At 41.0% G+C, this 17,950-nt stretch overlaps 1 protein-coding gene across 1 annotated transcript in view; it reads left to right on the top strand.

Moving 5' to 3' along the window:
- The window catches only part of SLC39A12 (solute carrier family 39 member 12), a 75,257-nt gene that overhangs the window by 7,305 nt on the left and 50,002 nt on the right, over positions 1–17,950 (top strand). The window contains exons 3-4 of the mRNA XM_081229493.1: positions 1,678–1,959; positions 14,671–14,878. Of these exons, the coding sequence (XP_081085619.1) occupies positions 1,678–1,959; positions 14,671–14,878 (490 nt within the window). The remainder of the gene's footprint in view (positions 1–1,677; positions 1,960–14,670; positions 14,879–17,950) is intronic.

Genomic DNA, 17,950 nt, shown 5'->3' with positions numbered 1-17,950 from the left:
ACTCTGAGGCTGGTGCCATGTCATGAGCTGCTTCTCAGATCCTGGGAGCATTCCCAGAAGCTACCCAACTGTCTTTGAAGAAACACAGCTCTTATCTTGTTGGGAGAGCTTCTCTTCCACAACCCCTGTGTCTATCTTTTTCTCACTGTCCCAACATGTTATCCCCAACACCTTCCTCTGCCATGTAAACTTCCCAGATTAGACAAGCCAGCTGTCTATCTGTGGGTTGTGAAACAAAGCGCCATGGAAACATTTTTAGTAATTCTCGAACCACCAACATTTCTGTTAACAGCAGGATGTGGTAACTGATTGTGTCTCAGAAAGGACTGACATCAGTTCTCCTAGGTGGGCTAAGAGAGAAGCAGATGGTACTTGTTCATTCCATGTTTACTCTTCTTAAGTGCCAGGCATGGTGCTAGAGGCTGAGGATAGACCTGTGCACAAAGCAGACAAAATCCAGCCTTAATGAGCCAGTTGTCTTCAAGAGGAAATAGAAAAGAAACAAGGAGACATAGTAATCTTAGAATCCTAGTTCTATGAGAAAAAAGGAAAAATGGTAATGCTTGAGCTGCCTGTGGCTCTTAGGCACTTAATATGTGGCTCATCCCAGTTGCGATACGCTGATACGTGTAAAACACACAGCAGATTTCAAAGACTTAGTGTGACAAAACGAACATCAAATAGCTCATTAATACTTTTTTAGAGTTTTGATTATGTGTTGAAATGATCATATCTTGCATATGTATTTCAAGAAAATATATTATTCATATTAATTTCACCTGTTTCTTTTTACAGTTTAAAATGTGACTACTAGAAAATTTAAAACGTGCCTCACATTTGTAGCCTATGTGATATTTTTGTTGAACGGTGCTGTGCCAGAGAACACGGGGCAGGGATGGGGAGTTTGGGAATGGTATCTGGGAAGGCATCCCTGAGGAAGTGGCACTTGAAACTGAGACCTGAGAAATCAGGTGGGAAAGAGCCTGGTGGAACTGACAGAAAATCACAGGGGCAGAAGTTGAGTGAGAGAGGTGGAAGGAGGCCAAGAGAAGGTAAGAGAGCTAGGATGGGCAGAAGCCAGACTGAGGAGAAAATTATAAGGAGCTTGGATTTCATTCCAAATGCAATGAGGCACCACTTGAAAAGCCAGAGTCAGCTCGTGTTAATCAAGGCAGAAAAGTGACAGCTTGCGTTATTATAGTTGGAGATTGAAGGGTTGCATTTAGGGAATAAGGGTTTCTGGGAGGACATCCTTTTTATATAAAAGTCCAACCATGATTGTCTTACTTGAATTGGGCTATTGAGGCTGCCCACTTTCCCCTCCTATTCATAAAATAATAAGCAACAGGGCTTCCCTGGTGGTGCAGTGGTTGAGAGTCCGCCTGCCGATGCAGGGGGCACGGGTTCATGCCCCGGTCCGGGAGGATCCCACATGCCACGGAGTGGCTGGGCCCGTGAGCCATGGCCGCTGAGCCTGTGTGTCTGGAGACTGTGCTCTGCAATGGGAGAGGCCACAACAGTGAGAGGCCCACGTATCGCAAAAAAAATAAATAAAATAAAATAATAATAATAATAAGCAACAGAGACTCTGTGGTTGTTAATGTTCTGGGACTATTTGTCAAGCTTTGTTTCTGTTTTTCATTTTTTATTATTATTTTGTGGGGTTTTTTTGCACAGTGCTTTGAACCAGATGCCCTGTTACTAATAGCTGGAGGAGATTTCGAGGATCAGCTCAGAGAGGAAGTGGTCCAGAGAGTTTCTCTTCTCCTCCTCTATTACATCATTCATCAGGAAGAGATCTGCTCTTCCAAGCTCAACATGAGTAATAAGGAGTATACATTTTACCTACACAGCCTTCTCAGCCTCAGGCAGGATGAAGACTCCTATTTCCTTTCACAGAATGAGACGGAAGACATCCTGGCTTTCACCAGGCAGTACTTTGACACTTCCAGAAGCCAGGTAAGAAAGTCAGAATTGCTAACTAGCTCTGCTGCTAAGATACAGTCTCAGAGCATGATTTTTTGTCACTAATTCATTCCTAGGATACTCAAAAACTTCTGAGAGGTAAGTAATAGGGGTTTTTAGTGATGAGATGTTAAGTGATGTAATTTAAAACTCTGAGTCTGAAGGGGGAAATGTAACAACTAATCACGTGAATGTACAAAAATATTTCTTTATTTTTTATTTTGTTTAAAATAATTCAGAATTAACCTCAACAAAGCTGTTTTGTTTTTAAAGAAAAAAGAAGGGGGGGTGGATGTAATGATTAATCAGTTGTCAGATGAGTTTTAGGCGGAAGCTGGCTGGGTGGGTGGGTGGGTGGGCAGGCAGACCAGGTGACAGGGAAGCTCTGTTCCGAGTCCCCCTGAGCACTAAAGTGAGTGTGAGTCATGGCTTTTGATCAGCCTCCAAGGACTGAACTATAGCGGTGAGAGCAGTGTGTCTATTTGCCTTGCCTTCTGGCCAGGGAAGGATTAGGCAGTAAGAGTTGGCGAGAGATGAATTAGTCATTAGTTAGTTCCCTGAGGATGCAGCTTGCAAAAAGCATTATTCATCACAGCACAGACATTATCTCTTTTGTGGCTTGTGATTGGTGCTGCATGTGTTCAGGGGTCCCAAGTGCTTTTCTTTTCTCACAGTTCCCACTCTTAGGAAATGGGCGTCTTGTTGCCTTCATTACTATTCCAGCAAAAGCTGGCCTTTCAATTACCTTTTTGCTTTCTGCTTTGTGATGGGAAGTTTGAGCTGAAAACATCCTCTGAACATGGGTTTTTTTAAGCCATATTTTCTTAAAGAATGAATTGAGGAACCACCAGCACATTTTAAAGAGTGTGGCAGAACATGTTTTTTTTTTTTTTTCTCTTGAATTATTCACTGACATGTGTCTTAGTCCGTTTGGGCTGATATAACATAAATGCCATAAACTGGGCGGTATATAAACAACAGAAATTTATTCTCATAGTTCTGGGAAGTCCAAGATCAAGGCGCTGGGCAGATTTGGTGTTTGGTGAGAGGCTACTTTTTGGTTAACAGATGGTCATCTTTTTGTTGTGTCCTCACCTGGTGGAAGGAGCAAGGGAGCTCTTGGGATCTCTTATACAAGGGCACTAATTCCATTCATGAGGGCTCCACCCTCAAGACCTAATCACCTCCTAAAAGCCCCACCTCCTAATACCATCACATTGATAATTAGGATTTCAACATGCAAATATTGGGGAGTGACACAAACATTCATTCTATAACAACATATAGTGATAAATTTGATTCTTGGCCTCAGTTCTGGTTTCTAGGAGTTCAAAGGTATCTGTGCAATCATGCTACAACTTAATGCCAGCAAACATATCCTCCAATTTGCTGTAAATTTCTCTTATAATTGGTAGAACAAATGGAAAGACTGTTTACTAAGGACTTTGTGGATATCACTTCAGTAGCTCTAATCTTGTGGCTCTCAAACTTTGGTTATATTTTTTCTTTCTATTTCCAAGGGATAAAATGGGGTTCCTTTATAGAATTCAGTTTTTTGCTTAAATAGGGAGGTGTGCCTACCTAGAATTTCCTCAGTTCAACATCTACATAATGTAAAATTGGTTCAAATGAGCCACTAGGATTTTAGTCATCCTATGTGTTACTGTCTTGATACAGGTTAAATGCAAATGCAAAGCCAGCACTTAAAGGCAGACGGAGTATATATATTTAATGTAGATTTATGGTTATCCAACATATACTACAAATACCTGGGCTTCCAAAAGTATGCGAGATTAAACATTCCTAGAACAGAATAAACTAATTCAGTATTATGTGTAGACCTACTTTATTCATCTATTCAGTCAAGAAGAAGTGAGCTACTGATGAGTCATAACCCTGTGCTAGGCCTTAGAACAACTATCTCCTGGAGGATACCACTGTCACCAGTTCCTGGGAAGGGTCCTGTGGCCCATGCCCTTGGGGTAGGCTTCCACTAGGAAGTCAGTCACTCTAGACTTTTGCAGGAGGCCTCTTGGCACCTCCCTGCAGGCTGCTGTTCTCTTTGACTAGGGGGTGTAAGGTCACAGAAGATGCTGGCGGTCCAGGCTCACCACGACTAGCATTTCTAGGTCTTGCTTTCATGGGACTCAACCTCCATAGGTCAAGCCACTAACAGCAACTCCGGGCGGGCCTTAACCAGCTCACTAAGAGAAACAACCTTACACCATCATATTCTGATCTAGCGACCCTCCCTAATGGTCCAGAATCTAAATATCCCTCTGTTCTTTCCTCCTCTTCCTACTCTGTTTTATCTTCCTGACTCAATCTCTTCATGCAACCGCCTCTCTCCATTCTTCCCACTCTTTGGCTGTTTCCATGGTAAATGTACATGATGCTCTACAGTCCTGCCTCTTATATGGAGAACGGGTATTTGTGACCACATCCTAAGGACTTTGGGATTGGAAACAATGGTTAGAATCCTCCTTTGTCCTCAGTGGCACATTGAGATGTTACTCTTTCACACCCTCCATGAAAAACTCACACTTCTATGAGGTTCACACTCTCTGTTATTTTAACTTGTTATTGTCATCCATGAATCTTCTGGCTACTTCTCCAAATTTGTTAAAAATTTGGTAACTGCCTCTCTGCCTTCCCCGCTGCTCCCCACCATAGCTATGACTAGGCTCTTGCCAAGCTCACCAATTACAAACTTAAAAAAGAAATAAATCCAGTATATTGAATATAGCTCCCTAAACCATAATGGAAAAGAGTATGAAACAGAATATATATATATATATATATATATATATATATATATATATATATGTATAGCTGAGTCATTTTGCTGTACAGCAGAAATTAAATACAACATTGTAAATCAATTATACTTCAATAAAATAAATAAATAGATAGATAGGTAGGTAGATAAATAAATAAATCCGATCCGCACTTTTCCCACTTTGTCCTATGTCACAAGAATTGACTAGTAACCTTCCCTTGAGTCCTCATTGGATGAACATACTTCCTCCTTCCCACACTCCTGTACATTGTATTTCTCAACCATCTCTGTCCTTCTCTTTGCTCTCTCACTTTTGTTAAGTCTTGCCTCCATGAAGCTCTCTTTTGGTCTTTGATTTCTGTCAGCCCATACTTCATGTTTTTTCTCATTCGCATCACCCCCATCTCCTGGTTTCTTCTCACTTGTCCAGCTATTCTGTATCAAGTTCCTTTGAAGGTTCCACTTGACCTGCCATCCCTTAAATCATGGCATCCTCCTTGGCCCCCACTTTGGTTTTCCCTCTCCTCACCCTACATATTCTTGTTGAGTGAGATGCTCTCACAACGTCAAGCACTCCTAAACACTGACGACTTTCAATTCTGTTGCAAGCCAGCCCAGATTTCTCTTTTGAGCCATCGACTCATATATACACCCATCTTTAAAATTCTCCATGTGTATATTTGCTCAGCACTTGAAACTCAATATTAAAATCAAAAGTCATATTTCTATTCCTGAACCTGTTCTTTCTTTGATGTTGCTTATGTAGCTCTTGAAATAGTCTCTACTTTGACTTGTATATGCTGCACATTCCTGTTTTTTTTTTTCTCTCTGACCCGCATTTTCACCTTTGCAGGCTCTTCTCTTTCTCTGTGTAGATTTTAAGCATTAGTGCTCTTTCAGGCATGGTCTTAGCCCCCATCATTCTATATGCTTTCTCTGGGGTAGCACATCTATACTTAAAGAAGACTCACCAGAGTGTATCTCCATCCCAGACCTCTTCCCTGCACTCCAGACCCACATAGACTATACAACATCTTTTCTTTAAGGATATGGTAAAGCCACCTCACACTTAAAATATCCAAAATCAAGGTTATAAATCAACCCAACGAGATCCAGTCTTTTTTTTTTTACAACTTTATTGGAGTATAATTGCTTCACAATGGTGTATTAGTTTCTGCTTTATAACAAAGTGAATCAGTTATACATATACATCTGTTCCCATATCCCTTCTCTCTTGCGTCTCCCTCCCTCCCACCCTCCCTAACCCACCCCTCCAGGAGGTCACAAAGGACCGAGCTGATCTTCCTGTGCTATGCGGCTGCTTCCCACTAGCTATCTACCTTACGTTTGGTAGTGTATATATGTCCATGCATCTCTCTCGCTTTGTCACAGCTTACCCTATCCCCCTCCCCGTATCCTGAAGTCCATTCTCAAGTAGGTCTGTGTCTTTATTCCTGCTTTATCCCTATGTTCTTCATGACATTTTAATCCCTTAAATTCCATTTTTATGTGTTAGCATACGGTATTTGTCTTTCTCTTTCTGACTTAACTTCACTCTGTATGACAGACTCTAGGTCTATCCACCTCATTACAAATAGCTCAGTTTCGTTTCTTTTTATGGCTGAGTAATATTCCATTGTATATATGTGCCACATCTTCTTTATCCATTCATCCGATGATGGACACTTGGGTTGTTTCCATCTCCGGGCTATTGTGAATAGAGCTGCAATGAACATTTTGGTACATGTCTCTTTTTGAATTATGGTTTTCTCAGGGTATATGCCTAGTGGTGGGATTGCTGGGTCATATGGTAGTTCTATTTTTAGTTTTCTAAGGAACCTCCATACTGTTCTCCATAGCGGCTGTACCAATTCACATTCCCACCAGCAGTGCAAGAGTGTTCCCTTTTCTCCACACCCTCTCCAGCATTTATTGTTTCTAGATTTCTTGATGATGGCCATTCTGACTGGTGTGAGATGATATCTCATTGTAGTTTTGATTTGCATTTCTCTAATGATTAATGATGTTGAGCATTCTTTCGTGTGTTTGTTGGCAATCTCTATATCTTCTTTGGAGAAATGCCTATTTAAGTCTTCTGCCCACTTTTGGATTGGGTTGTTTGTTTTTTTGCTATTGAGCTGCATGAGCTGCTTATAAATTTTGAAGATTAATCCTTTGTCAGTTGCTTCATTTGCAAATATTTTCTCCCATTCTGAGGGTTGTCTTTTGGTCTTGTTTATGGTTGCCTTTGCTGTGCAAAAGCTTTGAAGTTTCATTAGGTCCCATTTGTTTATCTTTGTTTTTATTTCCATTTCTCTAGGAGGTGGGTCCATAAGGATCTTGCTGTGATTTATGTCATAGAGTGTTCTGCCTATGTTTTCCTCTAAGAGTTTGATAGTTTCTGGCCTTACATTTAGGTCTTTAATCCATTTTGAGCTTATTTTTGTGTATGGTGTTAGGCAATGATCTAATCTCATACTTTTACATGTCCCTGTCCAGTTTTCCCAGCACCACTTATTGAAGAGGCTGTCCTTTCTCCACTGTACATTCCTGCCTCCTTTATCAAAGATAAGTTGACCATATGTGCGTGGGTTTATCTCTGGGCTTTCTATCCTGTTCCATTGATCTGTCTTTCTGTTTTTGTGCCAGTACCACACTGTCTTGATTACTGTAGCTTTGTAGTATAGTCTGAAGTCAGGGAGCCTGATTCCTCCAGCTCCGTTTTTCGTTCTCAAGATTGCTTTGGCTATTCAGGGTCTTTTGTTTTTCCAAACAAATTTTGAAATTTTTTGTTCTAGTTCTGTGAAAAATGCCAGTGGTAGTTTGATAGGGATTGCATTGAATCTGTAGATTGCTTTGGGTAGTAGAGTCATTTTCACAATGTTGATTCTTCCAATCCAAAAACATGGTACATCTCTCCATCTATTTGTATCATCTTTAATTTCTTTCATCAGTGTCTTATAATTTTCTGCATACAGGTCTTTTGTCTCCTTAGGTAGGTTTATTCCTAGATATTTTATTCTTTTTGTTGCAGTGGTAAATGGGAGTGTTTTCTTGATTTCACTTTCAGATTTTTCATCATTAGTGTACAGGAATGCTAGAGATTTCTGTGCATTAATTTTGTATCCTGCTACTTTACCAAATTCATTGATTAAGTCTAGTAGTTTTCTGGTAGCATCTTTAGGATTCTCTATGTATAGTATCATGTCATCTGCAAACAGTGACAGCTTTACTTCTTCTTTTCCAATTTGGATTCCTTTTATTTCCTTTTCTTCTCTGATTGCTGTGGCTAAAACTTCCAAAACTAAGTTGAATAAGAGTGGTGAGAGTGGGCAGCCTTGTCTTGTTCCTGATCTTAGTGGAAATGGTTTCAGTTTTTCACCATTGAGGACGATGTTGGCTGTGGGTTTGTCATATATGGCCTTTATTATGTTGAGGAAAGTTCCCTCTACGCCTACTTTCTGCAGGGTTTTTATCATAAATGGGTGTTGAATTTTGTCGAAAGCTTTCTCTGCACCTATTGAGATGATCATATGGTTTTTCTCCTTCAATCTGTTACTATGGTGTATCACGTTGATTGATTTGCGTATATTGAAGAATCCTTGCATTCCTGGAATAAACCCCACTTGATCATGGTGTATGATCCTTTTAATGTGCTGTTGGATTCTGTTTGCTAGTATTTTGTTGAGGATTTTTGCATTTATGTTCATCAGTGATATTGGCCTGTAGTTTTCTTTCTTTGTGACATCCTTGCCTGGTTTTGGTATCAAGGTGATGGTGGCCTCGTAGAATGATTTTGGGAGTGTTCCTCCCTCTGCTATATTTTGGAAGAGTTTGAGAAGGATAGGTGTTAACTCTTCTCTAAATGTTTGATAGACTTCGCCTGTGAAGCCATCTGGTCCTGGGCTTTTGTTTGTTGGAAGATTTTTAATCACAGTTTCAATTTCAGTGCTTGTGATTGGTCTGTTCATATTTTTTCTTTCTTCCTGATTCAGTCTTTGCAGGTTGTGCATTTCTAAGAATTTGTCCATTTCTTCCAGGTTGTCCATTTTTATTGGCATAGAGTTGCTTGTAGTAATCTCTCATGATCTTTTGTATTTCTGCAGTGTCAGTTTTTACTTCTCCTTTTTCGTTTCTAATTCTATTGATTTGAGTCTTCTCCCTTTTTTTCTTGATGAGTCTGGCTAATGGTTTATCAATTTTGTTTATCTTCTCAAAGAACAAGCTTTTAGTTTTATTGATCTTTGCTATCATTTCCTTCATTTCTTTCCATTTATTTCTGATCTGATTTTTATGATTTCTTTCCTTCTGCTAACTTTGGGGGGTTTTTGTTCTTCTTTCTCTAATTGCTTTAGGTGCAAGGTCAGGTTGTGTATTTGAGATGTTTCCTGTTTCTTAAGGTGGGATTGTATTGCTATAAACTTCCCTCTTAGAACTTCCTTTGCTGCATCCCATAGGTTTTGGGTCGTTGTGTCTCCATTGTCATTTGTTTCTAGGTATTTTTTGATTTCCTCTTTGATTTCTTCAGTGATCAGTTCGTTATTAAGTGGTGTATTGTTTAGCCTCCACGTGTTTGTATTTTTTACAGATCTTTTCCTGTAATTGATATCTAGTCTCATAGCATTGTGGTGGGTAAATATACTTGATATAATTTCAATTTTCTTAAATTTACCAAGGCTTGATTTGTGACCCAAGATGTGATCTATCCTGGAGAATGTTCCATGAGCACTTGAGAAAAATGTGTATTCTGTTGTTTTTGGATGGAATGTCCTATAAATATCAATTAAGTCCATCTTGTTTAATGTATCATTTAAAGCTTGTGTTTTCTTATTTATTTTCATTTTGGATGATCTGTCCATTGGTGAAAGTGGGGTGTTAAAGTCCCCTACTATGAGTGTGTTACTGTTGATTTCCCCTTTTATGGCTGTTAGTATTTGCCTTATGTGTTGAGGTGCTCCTATGTTGGGTGCATAAATATTTACAATTGTTATATCTTCTTCTTGGATCAATCCCTTGATCATTATTCAGTGTCCTTCTTTGTCTCTTCTAATAGTCTTTATTTTAAAGTGTATTTTGTCTGATATGAGAATTTCTACTCTAGCTTTCTTTTGATTTCCATTTGCATGGAATATCCTTTTCCATCCCCTTACTTTCAATCTGCATGTGTCTCTAGGTCTGAAGTGGGTCTCTTGTAGACAGCATATATATGGGTCTTATTTTTGTATCCATTCAGCCAATCTGTATCTTTTGGTGGGAGCATTTAGTCCATTTACATTTAAGGTAATTATCGATATGTATGTTCCTACTCCCATTTTCTTAATTGTTTTGGGTTCATTATTGTAGGTATTTTCCTTCTCGTGTTTCTTGCCTAGAGAAGTTCCTTTAGCATTGGTTGTAAAGCTGGTTTGGTGGTGCTGAACTCTCTCAGCTTTTGCTTGTCTGTAAAGGTTTTAATTTCTCCATCAAATCTGAATGAGATCCTTGCTGGGTAGAGTAATCTTGGTTGCAGTTTTTTCTCCTTCAACACTTTAAATATGTCCTGCCACTCCCTTCTGGCTTGTAGAGTTTCTGCTGAATGATCAGCTGTTAACCTGATGGGGATTCCCTTGTGTATTATTTGTTGTTTTTCCCTTGCTGCTTTTAATATGTTTTCTTTGTACTTAATTTTTGACAGTTTGATTAATATAAGTCTTGGCGTATTTCTCCTTGGATTTATTCTGTATGGGACTCTCTGTGCCTCCTGGACTTGATTAACTATTTCCTTTCCCATATTAGGGAAGTTTTCAACTTTAATCTCTTCAAATATTTTCTCAGTCCCTTTCTTTTTCTCTTCTTCTTCTGGAACCCCTATAATTCGAGTGTTGGTGCGTTTAATGTTGTCCCAGAGGTCTCTGAGACTGTCTTCAGTTCTTTTCATTCTTTTTTCTTTATTCTGCTCTGCAGCAGTTATTTTCACTATTTTATCTTCCAGGTCACTTATCCGTTCTTCTGCTCAGTTATTCTGCTATTGATCCCATCTAGAGTATTTTTAATTTCATTTATTGTGTTGCTCATCGTTGCTTGATTCATCTTTAGTTCTTCTAGGTCCTTGTTAACTGTTTCTTGCATTTTGTCTATTCTATTTCCAAGATTTTGGATCATCTTTACTATCATTATTCTGAATTCTTTTTCAGGTAGACTGCCTATTTCCTCTTCATTTGTTATGTCTGGTGGGTTTTTATCTTGCTCCTTCACCTGCTGTGTGTTTTTCTGTCTTCTCATTTTGCTTATCTTACTGTGTTTGGGGTCTCCTTTTTGCAGGCTGCAGGTTCATAGTTCCCGTTGTTTTTGGTGTCTGTCCCCAGTGGCTAAGGTTGTTTCAGTGTGTTGTGTAGGCTTCCTGTTGGAGGGGACTGGTGCCTGTGTTCTGGTGGATGAGGCTGAATCTTGTCTTTCTGGTGGACAGGTCCACGTCTGGTGGTGTGTTTTGGGGTGTCTGTGACCTTATTATGATTTTAGGCAGCCTCTCTGCTAATGGGTGGGGTTGTGTTCCTGTCTTGCTAGTTGTTTGGCATAGGGTGTCCAGCACTGTAGCTTGCTGGTCGTTGAGTGAAGCTGGGTACTGGTGTTGAGATGAAGATCTCTGGGAGATTTTCGCCGTTTGATATTATGTGGAGCTGGGAGGTCTCTTGTGGACCAGTGTCCTGAAGTTGGCTCTCCCACCTCAGAGGCACAGGACTGACTCCTGGCTGCAGCACCAAGAGCCTTTCATCCACACGGCTCAGAATAAAAGGGAGAAAAAGTAGAAAGAAAGAATTAGTAGAAGAAGAAAGAAAGGAAGGAAGGAAGGAAGAAAGAAAGAAAAAGGAAGGAGGGAGGAAGGAGGGAAGGTAGGAAAAAAAGAAAGAGAGAAGATAAAGTAAAATAGAATAAAGTATGATAATATATAATAACGTTATTAAAATAAATAATAATTATTAAAACAAAGATTAAAAAAAAACGGATGGATAGAACCCTGGGACAAATGGTGGAAGCAAAGCTATACAGACAAAATCTCACACAGAAGCATACACATACACATTCACAAAAAGAGGAAAAGGGGGAAAATCATAAATCTTGCTCTCAAAGTCCACCTCCTCAATTTGGGATGATTCATTGTCTATTCATGTATTCCACAGATGTAGGGTACATCAAGTTGATTGTGGAGCTTTAATCCGATGCTCTTGAGGCTGCTGGGAGAGATTTCCCTTTCTCTTCTTTTTTCTCACAGCTCTCGGGGCTCAGCTTTGGATTTGGCCCCGCCTCTGCATGTAGGTCTCCTGAGGGCGTCTGTTCTTCGCTCAGACAGGGCGGGGTTAAAGGAGCAGCTGCTTCCGGGGCTCTGGCTCACTCAGGCCGGGGGGGGGGGTGCAGGGAGGGGCACGGAGTGCGCGACGGGCCTGCGGCGTCAGAGAGCGGCGTGACGTTGCACCAGCCTGAGGCGCGCCGTGCGTTCTCCCGGGGGAGTTGTCCCTGGATCCCGGGACCCTGGCAGTGGCGCGCTGCACAGGCTCCCCGGAAAGGGGGTGTGGATAGTGACCTGTGCTCACACACAGGCCTCTTGGCGGCGGCAGCAGCAGCCTTAGCGTCCCAAGCCCGTCTCTGGGGTCCGCGCTGATACCCACGGCTCGCGCCAGTCTCTGGAGCTCCTTTAAGCAGCGCTCTTAATCCCCCCTCCTCGTGCACCAGGAAACAAAGGGGTAAGAAGAAGTCTCTTGCCTCTTCGGCAGCTCCAGACTTTTCCCCGGACTCCCTCCCGGCCAGCCGTGGCGCACTAACCCCCTTCAGGCTGTGTCACGCCGCCAGCCCCAGTCCCCTCCCTGCGCTCCGACCGAAGCCCGAGCCTCAGCTCCCAGCCCCGCCCGCCCCGGCGGGTGAGCAGACAAGCCTCTCGGGCTGGTGAGTGGCGGTCGGCACCGCTCCTCTGTGCGGGAATCTCTCCGCTTTGCCCTCCGCACCCCTGTGGCTGCGCTCTCCTCCGCGGCTCCGAAGCTTTCCCCTCCGCCACCTGCAGTCTCCGCCCGCGAAGGGGCTCCTAGTGTGTGGAAACCTTTCCTCCTTCACGGCTCCCTCCCACTGGTGCAGGCCCCGTCCCTATCCTTTTTTCTCTGTTTATTCTTTTTTCTGTTGCCCTACCTAGGTACTGGGGAGTTTCTTGCCTTTTGGGGGGGTCTGAGGTCTTCTGCCAGCGTTCAGTAGGTGTTCTGTAGGAGTTGTTCCACGTGTAGATGTATTTCTATTGTATCTGTGGGAGGAAGGTGATCTCCGCGTCTTACTCTTCCGCCATCTTCCCCTGTGCTCCGATCCAGTCTTCATGTATCACTTCATAGGTCAGCGAATAGCATCATCACCCAGTCAAATGCCCAACTAGAAATTTTATTTTCCAAATTTCTTCCCCCTTTATATCTAATCCAAGTCCTACTGCTATTACCTCCTGAAGAGATCCCTAACCTGTTGACTTAGTCCATTATCATCATCACTGTCTTGTACCTGGACTGCAGTAATAGCCTTCTTGCTGTGCTACTAGGAAGCACTGACTCTCTTTCCAGGTTATTTGTGCTCCACCAGGTAGCCAGAGTGAATTTGTCAGAACACACATCCAGTCCTATAACCCCCATTCCCAAACCTTGCTCAAAATTCCCCTTTGGCTTCCAGTTGATTTGAGGATAAAGGGCGAACTCCGCTAAATGCCAGCAGACCTTCAACGTTCACCACGCTCCCCTTACTCCGCCCACTCCAGTGACGGCCCGCCTTCCAGCTGTGCATAGCTGCAATCCTTCTTCCTGCCACAAAAACTTTGCATATGCTGTGTCTCCTGCCTGGGCTATTCCTTTCTCCCACTCCTTCAGATCAGTGTGTGTGTGTGTGTGTGCGCGCGCATGCCACAATCCCAAGGAAGCCTTCTTGGATCTGCCTGACTGGGTCAAATAGCTGTCTATTTTTACATCATGGTACCATGTACCTCTCCTTCAAAGCAATTGCCAAAGTTATCAACTTACATTTGATTACATTATTATTTTATTAACAACAGTGAACTTTAAGCTCCAGGGCAGGCAGAGACCTGCTTTTGGTTTGGGTCACCACTGCATTTCCAGTACCTAGGGAAGCGCCAGATATATGCTGGGTATTTGGGGGGAGAATTTGTGGGATAGTGGGCGGTATTACCATTATACAGTTGTCAAACCCAGAAACCGGAGTCATTTTTGTCTCTGCACTCCTCATTGTCTTCCAAGTCCTTCCGAGGCTAACTTCTTAATATTCTTCAAATGCATCTGCTTTCCATGTGTAGTCCTACCGTCTTAGGTCATGAGATATTTAGGATTAATCAATAACTTCTTAACTAGACTTCTTGCCCTCAAGTTCTAACCCTGTCAGTCCATTTACTACTTTGCCACCTGAGTGACATTTCTGTAACCTACCTTATTGTACGATTCTCTTGTTGATAATATTCAGTGGTTTCTCTGGGGCCTTAAGGGGAAATTTATTTTTTAAATTTTATTGAAGTGTAGTTGATTTACAATGTGGTGTTAATTACTGCTGTACAGCAACGTGACTCAGTTATACATATATATATGTGTATTCTTTTTTATATTGTTTTCCATTATGTTTTATCATAGGATACTGAATATAGTTCCCTGTGCTCTACAGTAGGACAATGAGAAAGCTTAGACATAAGAATCAATGGGATGGGAGTTAGAAAATTCAGTGTCATGGCAGATGAAAGAAACAAGTATTTTCCAGATAGAGTTCTATCTGAGACTAGAGAATGGTGGTAGGCACATTCCTACCAACAGTTCACTCCTCTTTTAGAAGAATGATTCCTTGTCTTTGGGGGAAATCCTAGAGATGGTCTAATCAGAATAATTTCAGAAGTTAAAATTTTCTTTTTACTTTGTGTCTGATTTCAGTGTATGGAAACCAAAGTGCTGCAGAAAAAAGCTGGTATCTCAAGCAGTGATGGTGCCAATGAAAATACACTTCCTCAGTTGGCGGAGACAATCATTGCTTTGTCCCTCCAAGGTGTTTGTCTGGGACAAAGAAACTTGCCGTCCCCAGACTATTTTACAGAATATATTTTCAGTTCCTTGAATAGTACCAATACTCTCCATCTATCAGGTAAGGATGCTTTTCATGAATTTCACTTCCCAGTCACACCTACTAAATATAAACTGTGCCAAAAACAAAAGCAGAATCATTGCGATGACTGAATTTGTCCAGGTATGTTTTAAACACCCTTTTAATCTCAGCATGTAGTGAGACAGCCCAGGGGGCCTTTTCAGGGCAGACATGCTATGATATGTATGTGGTGATAAGGCAAACATATGCACTCAGCTCCTTTGAGCAGGGATGATGACATTGTGGATGGAGAGCCAGAGGGAGAGAGTTTTATGATCTGTTACTAGTCCTCACTGAACACTTTCCTGTGTGGTACAAAGTGTTGGGCCCGGGGGGACAGAACATCATATAGAAGGATACAGTAGTATTCTAAAGGGTGCAAGAGGCTTCGTAGCAGTTTGCTTGGAGCCATAAAAGTAAGTCATTTAATGTTAAATAAAAGTACTGTAAAATACGCATCCTGGCTACATTCGTGGCAGCCAGCATTTGAGGGATCTGAGGTAAAATAAGACATCACGAAAGGAATCAGAATCTGTGTTTCACGCATTTCTTTGTACTTGACAAGACATTAAGAGTGAAATGACTTATTTTTTCATCTGCATCAGAATTCCCTGCTTTGCACACACACCAAGGCCACATACTTCCTCTTGGGAAGTCACAACATAGAAGAGAAATACAAATTTTCCAAGGTACCAGCAACCCCCTCATGATCTAGATAAATCTTCCAACTCTGAAAGGGATCAAGAGCTAGGAATCATACAATTCCATGCAGAACTTTCTCTGACTTGTTGTCTAACCCACTGAACGACAGGTGTGTTTTTCTGCAATTCGTTTGTATTTGCTTTAAGAAATGAGAGAAAGAAATCTTTATTAAGATGAAAGTTAAAGTATAATTCAATCGTGTTACCTAGAGGTCGTCACTAGGAAATAGGCCGGGGAAAAGCATGCTACGCTGAGAATGATTTTGATGTAGCAAACAGGAATTGCTAAATTCAGATTTTGAGTGATTGAGTTTTAGCAGGGCAGTTTACATATCAGCCGAAGGAATGTAATGATTTCCCTTTTCAAGTAAAAATGTATGCCACTTGAAGGCTCAGTCACTATAAGAAATAGGAATAGCCATCAGACCGGAATACAGAATACAGTTAGAGGCAAGCTGTACTGTAAGATCAAGGCAAGTTGTCTAGATATTGACCATCATGGACCCTGGATAAAAAAACTAAAATAATTGTTTGTGAGAGGTGTTCAGTATCACCCACTTGGGCACAAAGCAGCCACTTTTGCATTTGAGAAGTCAGAATTCCATCCCATCCCAGTGCAATTAGATGCTTATTCCAGAGGCCCCAAGGCATTTTTTTTTCTAACAACTGCCTCTGAGGTAGGGCTCTACTGATACTAATTGTATTTTGGGGTGGGGGGGGAAAGTATGGTATTTTTAATTTTTTTAAATGTTTTTATTATAGAGATTGTTAAACGTAAACAAAAGTAGAAACAATAAAATAGTGTACCCCCATGTACACAGTCCCCAGCCTTAACAATTAGCAGCAACTGGATAACCTTATATTTGCCTGCATCCTCTCCTAATCACTTGATTATTTTGAAGCAATCAACCTGTACATATTTCTGTATGAATCTCTAAAAGAGGAGGATTTTTTAAAAAGCATCATCACAGCTAAAAAAAATGAATGATTCCTTAATATCATAAAAATTTCCTTCATGTTCACATTTTTCTGCTTTTTAAAAAATATTTTTAGTTTTTATTGAACCAGGATGTAAATAAGGTCCATAAAATGTGAATTGTTGGTATGTCTCTGACGTTTTACTTTTGATAGGTGTCATGCCCTTCCCCTCCATTCTATTTTGTTGCAAATTTTTTGTTGAAAAAAACAAAAAGGGATCATTTATCCCATCTGGATTTTGCTGATTGCATTCCTACTCATTTTACATGTGTTTCTTTTTTTAAAATTAATTAATTTATTTATTTTTGGCTGCCCTGGGTCTCCGTTGCTGTGCACAGGCTTTCTCTAGCTGCAGTGAGTGGGGGCTGCTCTTCGTTGCCGTGCGTGGGCTTCTCATTTCGGTGGCTTCTCTTGTTGAGGAGCATAGACTTTAGGCACGCGGGCTTCAGTAGTTGTGGCGCACGGGCTCAGTAGTTGTGGCTTGTGGGCTCTAGAGCGCAGGCTCAGTAGTTGTGGTGCACGGGCTTAGTTGCTCCGTGGCATGTGGGATCTTCCCGGACCAGGGCTCGAATCCGTGCCCCCTGCATTGGCAGGCAGATTCTTAACCACTGTGCCACCAGGGAAGTCCCTTACATGTGTTTCTATGCACCGTGTTTCGTGTATATTGATTTTTATACGAAGAGGTTTGATTAGTTTTAGGTTGCTTATTTATTTGGGGCTACAGTCTGATCGTTGGTATCTTCCATCGGCAACACATAACATCTGGTTGTCTCTTTCTGATAAGTTATAAGCTATTGATGGTCATTGCCTAGATTGATCAATTGTTTGGGGCTTACACAGTGGTGATCTTCTAATTCTCTCAGTTCTTCTTCATGTTTCAGTGTAATAATTCTTTAGTGGAAAATCTTTCCCTCACCATAATTTCATTTTATTGAGGTTCTTAAAGGAAAGTAAGGATAAACTCTTGATTCTTTAATTTACCACTTTACAAAATAATAACATTTTCCTTGCATCCTTCAAGGAACAATGAGCTTTTCTTTTTATATCATTATGATTTCTTTTATATCAATAGATTTCTCAATCTATTGTCATTATTATCCTTTTGATACTCAGATCGTTCCCTCTTTGAGAAGTGGAATCTTATTCAAGGTGGCTGTAAGTCCTTTGTCAAAACCCTTAACACATTTTATATCTCCCTTGCTCTCCAGTATAAAATATTCCAGGTTCATCTTGTACATTTTCTGCCTAAGCTGGGATAATTGTTTCTCCAAATATTTTTTATCTTTATATAAACCAATTAATCAAACTTTTCTCTTATTGCTTTTGGATTTTGAGTTAGAGTTGAGAAAGTTTCCCACATTCCCAGGTTATAGAAGAAGTTACTCATGTTTTC

The sequence above is a fragment of the Mesoplodon bidens genome, assembly GCF_964165515.1.
Source record: "Mesoplodon bidens genome assembly, chromosome: 3".
Lineage (NCBI taxonomy): Eukaryota > Metazoa > Chordata > Mammalia > Artiodactyla > Ziphiidae > Mesoplodon > Mesoplodon bidens.
Note: the sequence above shows the minus strand (reverse complement) of the source record. Positions and strands in the feature narration are given on the sequence as shown.